General features: G+C 40.2%; 1 protein-coding gene across 2 annotated transcripts in view; it reads right to left on the bottom strand.

Moving 5' to 3' along the window:
• Positions 1 to 499: 499 nt before the first annotated feature.
• The window catches only part of LOC149313491 (actin-related protein 2), a 32,854-nt gene continuing 22,642 nt past the window's right edge, over positions 500 to 10,711 (bottom strand). For both annotated transcript variants that reach the window (XM_089519199.1, XM_089519198.1), the window contains exons 6-9: positions 9,637 to 9,786; positions 9,021 to 9,166; positions 6,457 to 6,589; positions 500 to 1,876 (exon numbers count right to left, since the gene is read on the bottom strand). In XM_089519199.1, the coding sequence (XP_089375325.1) occupies positions 1,706 to 1,876; positions 6,457 to 6,589; positions 9,021 to 9,166; positions 9,637 to 9,786 (600 nt within the window). In that variant the 3' untranslated portion in view covers positions 500 to 1,705. The remainder of the gene's footprint in view (positions 1,877 to 6,456; positions 6,590 to 9,020; positions 9,167 to 9,636; positions 9,787 to 10,711) is intronic.

Below are 10,711 nucleotides of genomic sequence, written 5' to 3'. Positions count from 1 at the left end.
CACACAAAAGCCTCCCAGTCTACCCACGAGGGCTGAAACTGTTGCCATGAATCAGTTCCCTATCTTTAAGTTGCTAACAAAGGCTTAATAGAACTAAAAACTGTGTTTGCAGCATAGACACCATTAACCCTTCTCAACAGAAACAGAAAGTTGTCTCAGAGGATTTCTGCAGTGAAGTGGGGGAAAGTGATAAACCTATCAACATGAAAGGGCAGCATATTTAACCAGAATTAACTTCCTGAGACACCCCCCCTTTTTTTTTAAACCACAGTCACCCTGCATTTTTGTACCTGTGATTTTGGCTGAAGCTTCTTCTAGATCTTATTTTTTGAGAGACCTGCTACTTAAATGCACAGAACTAAATACCAAACATGTATTTACCAAGAATGCACCAGTGAAAAACAGATTTCTTCTTGGTGGATAACACCACAAAGGGTTACAATAATCACCACAGGTTTATTTTTGTTTAATAATGGCACATTTGCATTTAATAGAATAGTATTTCTTATACTTGCTTTATTTCTCCTCATCCCAAAGTCACAATTGGACAGGTAAATTGGGTATTTACCAGTTATTAGCAAGGCCTACATTCCAACATTATTATTTTTTAACTGCTACAAATTATAGGTTTCACAACCTACGAACAATTCCATATATAAATATCTGGGTGTTTTTAAATAACATTGAACAGTTATATTTAAAAAAATCCAATAATTACTTGGCACTGAGTTATGGTATGTTCAAAATTTAATATAGTTCAATTTTTGTAATGTTGTACCAGTAATTACAGTTCAGACATTTTTTAAACATATTCCTTTGAATAGATTATATCCAGGAAATCCAGTCCCAGATGACATTCTAATATTGCCCATAAAAAACCCTCTTAAACCCAATGGCAGTGAAAGAAAATATGGTACCCAAATGAAAAGAAAAATACTGGAAGAAATTATCTGTGTGCATTTCATAAGAGAAAAGACTATCTACTGCTAAATCATAAAACAAGAAATATACATTTATTACACACAAAAGCAAGGAGATTCAGACCTGGAGCATGAGCCATACAAAGCTGCTGCTCTCTGGGGAAAAGCAATATAGCAGTTTCCTCTCAACTTTGCTGCTTGGTTCAGAGATTCATCACAGCCAATTCCCAATTACGCAGACTTTTAGAATCCCATTTTTAAATGGAATCCAAAATACTCTGAAATAGTGTTAAAAATAAGCTAGCAGTTTGACCTAATTTCAGAGTTCTCAGAAAAATATTAAGATACTGAACAGTACAGGATAAAGGCAGAATGATGTAAAGATAAATCACAACAACCACATGGTAGTGAAGAATTTTTGTCCAAATATCCTCTCATGCTAAAAAAAAGGGACTCCTCTCATGAGCTACAGACAAAAGCCAACAGCATTACAGCAATAAAGCAAGAAGAAAAAAGCTTAGTGGAATTACTCAACTGCCCACTGGGAAGGAACAATGCAGTAAACAGGCCACTGTTGCCCTTGTTTTGTCTGCAAAGAAGTGGTCCAATTAAGTAGTCAAATACAGCTACATTATCAAATACCTAACAAAGGGAACCAGAACAAAACCTGGCTTTTAGGTCAAAGGACAGAGACAAGGCCTTTCAATGTCATGTAGCTGCATGAATTCAAATGTTGGCAATAAACGAACAAGAGCATCAAAGTTATGATGGGAATAAGTTTGAGTCTATCGAACTGTCACACCAAGCTTCTCAAGTACACGCACTCCCTTCTCTTGGTATTCTTGTCTGGTCATCCAGAAGTTGTCTTTGTCTTTCATGATATCAGCAAGAACCGCACCACCGAGGAACACCATGTGCTTTCGACGAGGTGGATCTTCAATACGAATCTTAAATTTCTTAAAGGGGGAGAAGATAGAGTTTATTAACCAAAATTGTAAAAAAATAAAAGAAAGAAAAAAAGTTTGCCTTACCTGTGTAAACAGGGTTCAAATATTCTAAATGTAGGTAGGTCCTCCAGTTCTCCAAAGGCAAGAACATGGATGCCTTTGAGACTGCCCATTAGGGAGAACAAGCCTCCTCACAAGGCCAGTTATGTGACAGGTTGATGCTCCACTGCATAAGTAAAAGATAAGTTTCTCTAATGAACAATGAACTTTCAGACTCTTACTGAGCAGCTGCTTTCAATCTTTTACTGAGCATGTACTTTAGAGTAGTACTACTCTTTAGAGTAACAGGCTATGAAGAGATGGTGCTGCAATCAAAAGTGGGGCAAAGATAGAAGCCAGGAAGACAGAAGGTAAAACACACAGATCCAACAGGTAAGAGATGAGCAATGGGATAGCTCATGACAACTATGTGCACAACCTGCTCAAGCTTCAGCCCTGTGAATAGGGAGGGAGGATGTTCAGCCCTTCTTCGCAGAAAAGGACAATCGCACAGGTAAGACAAATGGCTCTTCTCCCTGTGAAGAGGGGCAGACTATGCGAAATGTGGGATGTCCCAAAGCTCTTCTAGTTGGGTGGGCAGGCTGGAGCTCGACTGAGATTATTAATCTACATGCTGGTGAACACGCCTACCAAAGGCATCCTTGGCCAAGGCAAACACATCCAGCTTATCTTGCAAAGGTAGAGGGAAATTTCCAAATCACCATCCTACAAATCAGAAGCCAGGAAACTGTCTGACTGGATCATCTTGAGAATGCTCTTCAGTGTCTCCATCCTGAAGGTCCATTTCTTGATGAAACAGTTTAGCTGCCTCAAATACCATTCCCTGAAACTCTGTGAGCATAGAATTTCCTCGATCCCCTCTATCTGGGCTAGGTGGTCTATGGCATCTAGGAAGGCTTCTTGGATTTGGGTGATCCCGGTGATATCTAGATGAACTTAATTTTGTAGCCTTGATTGATGGTATTCAGCATCCATTGACCTGAGGAAGTATGCTCCCATAACCCCATTAACTTCTGAAGCTGGCCTCCCACGGGGGAACTGGCGTTGTATTTGCTGGAATCTGCACTGTCCCTTGGATGAAAATCTTGATTGAGACCTTGCTGAGTTCTGGTAGTGTTGCTGTTTGGACTGGAGTCTCAGATGTTCCTTGTATCCTCTGAAATCTGGCTGAGTTGCTAAAATGAACTAGAAATTGCTTCTGGACACATGAAAGGACAACTACCCATGCCTCGGTTGCCTTCTGTCCTCTTCTTTCCTTTCATAGATTGGAACCTTCTTCTTATCCTTGGTGTCCAGTAGCACCTGTTCCAAAAACATGCCAAAGAGCTTTGTTCCCAGATGTAGAGCAAAGGTGATGTTGTGGCTAGCTCTGATGTTCATATTCCATTCTTCAATCACATCTGGTGCCTCACCATCTCGACAGAAGCCTGTGCGTTGGCATGGAACTGAATAACATTGTGGCTAGCATCAGCAGTGAAGGCCTTTAGCAGCTTGTCTTTCCTTGACTTGGTCTGGAGAAACCAGTTCCTTTGCCCACAGGAGCACTGCTCTGGTTAAGATGGAAACAGATGCCCCGAGAGTTAGTGAAGTGGCTTTGTGGGTCTTCTTGAGGACAGCTTCCACCTTTCTGTCCTCGGTGGCTCTTAGAAAGTGATTCCTCTCTATCCTTTGCATACACTGAAAATGAAACAAGGGCAGTGACAGGCCCATCAACCAATAGGACCAGAAGCCTAGCCATGATGCTACTGGGTAGCATGTAGCATCTCTTAGCATACAACAGAATAGGTCTACTGGCAGCAGGTTTGTTTTATTCCTCCCTTACCAGCACCACAAACCCACCTGGAAAGGGGACACTTGAGTCTTGGAGAACCACTCCCCACTATGTTAGGGCAGGTCCAGCCTTGGTATTCAGCTGTCTGAGTTGGCATTCTAACACCCAGGGTCTTACCTTTTTTCTTTAATAGGACATTAAAGTCTTTGTGTTGAAAAAGTCTGACAGAAGAGGATGGAGGGGGCTATCTTGATTCCCATCAGAGGACAGTCCCGTCCCCCCCACACCTTCAGAGTCAAAACAGGTGTTGTGCAGGTCCTCCTCTTTAATCCCCATTTATTAACTGAGATTCCTCATCATTCTCTCTCCCTGTGCTTCTTGGAGGGCAAGGTTACTATTGCTAGGTCCCCATCACAGACAGCGTTATCCAACTCAAGCAATAGCTAGGAGGCCCCTCCAGTGGCATTGCTTAGCATACCAGGAGTGGTATGCTTGGCCAAGATTCCTTTTGCATGGCCTGCTGGGTCTCAAGCCACCTTCTGGCTTGCTGGGAGGTGGGATAAGGAGGCAGTGGTGGTTGATGAACTCGGAGAGAGGAAGAGGGTTGGACTCACTGCCTGATCCACCCCTTGCATCTCCACCACCCCATCTTGGCTGCACCTGAATTGCCAACTACCCCCATCAGATCTGTTCTCTGAGTTACTGGTGGTAGGGAAACATGCCACAGCCTCATAAGACATCAAGTCTTTTAGCCAGGCCATGAAATCTGCGGACCAGGGGAATTAATGCCCCAAACAGGCTTACATTACTCACTCCTTCCACCTCCAATGGCACTACATGTAGCTCTGGCTCCAACCCTGGCCTGCAATGGTCTGGGTATGAGAGGCATGCCTGGGCTGCATTATGAAGGGGTCCTCCCTCACTTGCCAGCATCACAGGCTCCACCCTGGCTTGTTGATGCTGCTGCTCACTAAGATCTGGGCATGGGGGCCTAGTAGACCCCACCACTTCTCCTGCACGGCTTGAGTTTCCCTTACCATCTTAATAATACTTGCTACATCATGCTCTCCCTTTCCACATGACCACCTGTTGGAGGGTGGGGTAGATGGAAGGAAAAAGAGTAGAGAAAAACCAGATTAGGAGAAATAGTTCAGGAATTTATATTTCATTCTTGTTGTTTTGAGGAAGAAGAGAAAGAGTGAGGCTGAGGCAGAGGAAAAATCCCTCAGAAAATGGCGATTAGAGCAGAGCAACTAAGAAATGTGTGTGAATGGAGACAAGACAGGAACAAAGACCGGCCTTGTGAGAGAACTGGAGGACCAATCCACATTTAGGATGTTTTTCCCCCTTCACAGGGAAATATAATTTCAGAACTCCAATGCATATAACTCTCTTTGGGGGGGGGGGGGGGGTTAGCAGTGACTGAACTATCACAGTTTAAAAGATACTCATTGAAATCCCGCATCTGCAGTGCAATCCTGCATCCTCCCACCACCTGACGGCTGTCAAGTAGCAAGAGGAGCCTGTGCTGCTGTTGCTTACTGGTGGGAAAGTGAGGAAGGAGGAACTTCTACTCATGTAACAGATATCATTTCACTAGTGATAAACACAACTGAATATCACCCCTTTAAAAACTGATCAGCAACAAATGTTGACGATTTTACATACAGGTACATGGTAATACACACCACATCTCTAAAAAACAATATTTTGGTTATGCATATGTGCCAGGAGGCATCATGTTAAAGAGAAACTGCTTTGAGGGGAAAGGCTCTTAAGACAGGACATGAGAGAATTTTTAAAAGAAATTATTTAATAAATTGCAGGGGGAGCTTTTTTTAAAAAGAACTTTTAAACTTTTCCAATTACATGAACAAAAGTCTATTAATTAGATAGGCAGAAGGTAGATTAGAATCCACTAGACAACTTTTAGCAGCAAATATTTCTCATTCCCATTTTTAAAAAATAATCAGTACACTTTTTTCTTCCTAGTGCTCTTCATCTGTAGAAACTCAATGTAGATTTGTTCTTTAAATGCAGATTAATCTACTTTAAAGTTCATGGGGTGCAGCAGAAAACTTGTTTGATCCCCACCCACCCCAGCTACTACCTATGTTGTATCTAGCTCCAATTGGTGGACTTTCAGCATCCTGATTTTTTAAAAGAAAAATCAAAAGTATTGCTCACAAGCCTGGTGTCTATAACTACATGATGTAAACAGTAAAGTGTAGTTTCTGGAACAGGTCTGTTCATCAGTAAACATTTAATAAGTTATAGGTTAAGAAATCTGAGAGCTTTCTCTAAAACAGAGACAGTAATATAATAACTGCAGACCCTATTCTGATCACTCAATAAAAGCAACACTGTTCCATAACCAAAAAGGGAACAATGAGTGCCAAGAAGTGGAATAATTGTTTTAGGCACACACGTTAGGACTTCAGAAAAATAAATGTAAATGTATGCCCTGAAATAGAAAGTGACTAAACCACTTCCTCCTTATTTCTAATATAGTGGTTGCCTGTAATGAGGCACTAGAGAAATACTGAACATGTTGGCTTCAAAACCTAGTACACCCTAAGGCATCTTATAGTACTTTAAGGTACAATTACAATAATTTCTATCTGAAGGTGGTTATTCCAACTTTAGGAACTTTCTATCAAGATGACCATACCATATAGTTGACTACCTTGCTCCCTCTAGTGACAGCTGTGTATATGACCTAATCAAAGAAAGAATAAATTGAAGGTTGAATACTTACTGAAAGTTTTTCGACATCACCTTTCAGGACCCTTTCTAGGTAAAGCTGTTTAAGTTCACGTTCCAGTCGTGAAGGCAGCCCAGGATACATAGTGGAACCTCCAGATAACACAATATGCTTATAGAACTCAGATCTAAAGATAGAGCATATTCACTGTAGTTTAAACAATCGGCATCTATATAGCACCTCCACTGTAAAAATTACACACTTCCACTTTAATAAAGCGTAACAGAAAGCACAATTAAACACACAACAATAAACACCTAAACAAAGGTTAGAACTATCTACAGCAATAGGAAATACTGCATATCCAGTGGGTCCAGTGGTTTCAGGATCCCCCGTGGATAACAAAACCCATGGATGCTCAAGTCTCATTAAATATAATGGCATAGCAAAATGGTGTCCCTTATATAAAATGGAAAATCAAGTTTTACTATTTGGAATTTATACGTTTTTTAAATATTTTCAAACCATGGGGAAAAAAATCCATAGATAACGAGGACTGACTGTATGTTGTCATCTTGGCTTCCATGTATAGCAACCTTATAAATGAGACAGCTGGAAAGAGACCGAAGGGTCGATGGCCCAGAAGGAGTGGCCCCTGGCCACTCCGGCCCCAATCAAGCTAGGACCCTGGTGACTGCTCAGCCTGCTCCCAAAGCAGGCCACCACCACAGTCCCAAGTCGGCAGCTGGCAAGAGCAGATTAAATCCACTCTTTAAAGGACCAGCTCTTGTCAGCTTGGTGCGGCCTCGACACAGTGTCCGGCCCTTTTGGGGGGGGGGGTGTCACGGTGCTTTCTTTGGCCTATCTGTTTTGGGCCCTAGTTAGTACCAACCCTGCTCAGGGTTATCTAAATTTAGGGTTGTGGCTTCCCTTCTTAAATCAACTAATCTGTAATGCAGTCTTCCTATTGCCTTCAACATTACTGAGTACTACTGTCTTCCCCTCTCAGTCAGGTGTTTTATTATAGTTTCAAGATAGAGTTTAGACTTGATTTGATTGTGTTTCTCTGTGTCTTCAAGTCATTTCTGACTCATGGTAACCCTAAAACAAACCTATCACAGGGTTTTCTTGGCAACCTTTGTTCAGAGAGGGTTTACGTCTTTCTCATCCTCTGTGAGCATGTGATTTGCTCAAAGTTATCTAGTAGGCTTCCATGGCTGAGCAGGGATTCAAACCAACACTCACAGTCCAACACTCAAACGGCTACGTCATAATGGCTGTCTCCAAGACCTATTTATTTATCTCTTTGATAGTCACATTATCCGTACAACTCTCCCCTACCACATTTCTAAGTTTTTCTAATAGCTTTCTTCACTGTCTAGCTTTCAGATTCATACACAGAATCTAGAAACTACACTACATGGATGATGCTGACTGGGACTTAGTGCTCTTATCTTTACATTTGGTGATCTTCAGCCAGTTCCTTCACAGCCCTTCCAAATCTTATTCTTCTTCTGAATAAGAAACTAAAGTCTCCATTTTGAGCAACAATTCAGTCAAGATATAGAAAATGTTTATCAGCTTTTATTTCATCACCCACTGTAAATTTATGTGAATCATCTGTGGTCATTATTTTTGTCTTCATAGCATTCATCTGCTTTTCCAGTTACTTCCTTAACTGTCCTTAGCAGTCATTCCAAGTCTTTATCGTTTTCCACTAGTATTATGGTGTCATCTGCTTAACTTAAATTATTCAAGTTCCTTCTTCCAGTTTTCACACCTCCTTCCTTCCAGCCTAATCCAACTCTTTGTATGATATGTTCTGTATATAAATGAAACATGTAAGGTTTAATAAGACAGGTTCTGATATGCTACTCAGTTAGAAACCATTCTGTTTCTCCATACTCCATCATCCTAACAGTGGCTTCTTGTCCAAAGTATAGGTTACACAACAGAACAACTAAATCCTGTGGGACTTTTCTGCCTTCACCATGGTTCTCCTCCCTTTTGCTCCTCTGTGGTTCTCCACTGTTGTTGGGTTGGCCTTTGTTTCAGAGCCACCTCCTTTGCTCCAGTCTTGTTTGTTTAAATTTCCATTTGATTTCTTGCATGTTGTGGAAGACATCTCCTGCTCTTCCTTTTTTGTTTTCTTCTTCTGTTTCACTACACTGATTATTATAAAGTTCTCTTTGTCCCTACACGCAAGCTGCTGAACAGTTGCTTTCAGGATTCTGACCCTACTTCTGCTACCCTTTACATTCTTTCTCATCTGCCTAAAGAGTATACAGTATGACATTCTTTCCCTTTTTTGGCTATTTATTTATTTATTTGCATAATGTCCCTCACAATGTCTCTAGTTTCGGTCCACTCTTCTTCTGGCTTAATAATGCAAATCTATTCTTTTCATGATCTTTTAAATTCTTGAAGGAAGTTCTTTAGATTCTGACAGCATGATTGGTGACAGAACTGGTTGCATTTTTCGCTAGTCCTTGATCTTTAACAATCTTTTCAAAAACTTCTCTCTCCTTGTTTGTACAAATGTATAACCCGAAAGTGACTCTTCCCCAATCAGTCTTCTGATTTACATAGACTAAGAACTGTAGATTTTCTGCTCTTACCTGGTGTCTATATCAGCAGCCTGGATGGTATTGAAAAGAAGCTCAGCAACACCAACCCCTTCCACATTGATCAAATGTGGCTGGAAGAGAGCCTCTGGTGCTTCAAACCGTTCACCACCAACTTTAATAATTCTGCCATCTGGGAGCTATAGAATAGAGTAAATACAGAAAGTATTTTGACACATTCCTGTTATCACTGGAAAACTGTCTCACCAGCAGGTCCAAGGTTGCTTCATGTGTGCACAAATGCAATAAAAAAGGTAGAATGGGCTGAGGAAGACAGTGACTTATTGGAAGCATTGGCTTAACATGCTCTTCAGCCAAGTGGTAAGTTGTATAGTTACTGTGTAAAAGACATCAGGCAGATATCAAGTAGTTATTGAGCTATTAACAATTGTCAGATAAACCATCAACTTCCATTACATCCCATAAAATTTAATGGAGAAGATTTACATTTATTTTGGTAGAACTGGGGCCAAAGCATCCAAATAGAATTAAATAATAATGATAATAAAAAAACCTAAGAACAACATGCTTTACTCAAACCAGCATTAGGGTTAGTGTTAATATGCTACAGTTTAAGATTGCCACTGCATAACTCTTAAAACATACTTACCGTGTAGGACTCAACTAGCACAGTGGTTTCCAAAGCCAGCTTTTGCTCTTGTTCTATGTTGTAGCCCACGTAGCAAAGCTTTTCTTTAATCATACGAACAGTCTCAAAATCAGCAGAATGGTTGAAGGCATAGCCTCGTAATAAAAGCAGCTGGTATTTTTTAAAAAAACCTTTATTAGTGGCAAATCTGATTAATAGTCCCCATTATACATGTTCTGCAGTAATGCTTCAACATTTTTGTATGACAATAATCATCATTATATTTATTGCTGATTATCTAATTTGTGACACAAGCACACACCCAAGTTTAGACTATCTAGCAGTGGTATTCCTTGTGGTTTTTGAGAGGAGACCATTACTCTCATAATGGTTAGAGAAACAAAAGCAGAAGGCAAAGTTATTCTTTAGATTTTCTTGCAAAACAGGTTTTTAATGCAGGCATTTTCAAATAGAACTACAGTGGCTATCCTCTTTCAGGAGTTCAATCATCACAGTGAATCTCTTTAAAAATAAGGAAATTTATTTCAGCCTTATCAATTATACTAAGACAGACAAAAAAGATGTGAAATCTTGTGCCTGTCAAAGTTTATTAAAAGTACAGTAATCAGTTTCAAAAAGCAATGCAAGATCATACTGATATTAGGATACCATCAGGATTACTAATTAGGAAATTAATAAAAAATCAATAATCCTCCAGGGCTAGTTCACATCAGTATATTCTCTTCAGTATTGAGATAAATGTGGGCTTAGCAGCACATTTACAGACAAAAGCCTAGAGGTATGGATACAGGAAATAACTTCTTAAAGAGAACTCAAGCAAAGGGTTACAGAATAATCTTGTAATGCTTCCATTTTTAAAACAAAGATCTTGAATACTCAGCACAAGCTATTATGATGTGCAATTTATAACTGCATTAATGAGAACACCTTAGGCGGTAACATACATTTTGGTAGCAAATACAAGTCACAAACTTTGTTGCAGTTAGGAATAGGGTAGGAAGAGGAGGACACAGAGGCATTTATAAATCTGAGGCATATACATTCAGTCCTTGACCAGGAACTTTGAAAAAAGTGT

The sequence above is a fragment of the Sceloporus occidentalis genome, unplaced genomic scaffold (genome assembly GCF_023333645.1).
Source record: "Sceloporus occidentalis isolate IW3139 unplaced genomic scaffold, rSceOcc1.0.p SCAF_4, whole genome shotgun sequence".
Lineage (NCBI taxonomy): Eukaryota > Metazoa > Chordata > Lepidosauria > Squamata > Phrynosomatidae > Sceloporus > Sceloporus occidentalis.
Note: the sequence above shows the minus strand (reverse complement) of the source record. Positions and strands in the feature narration are given on the sequence as shown.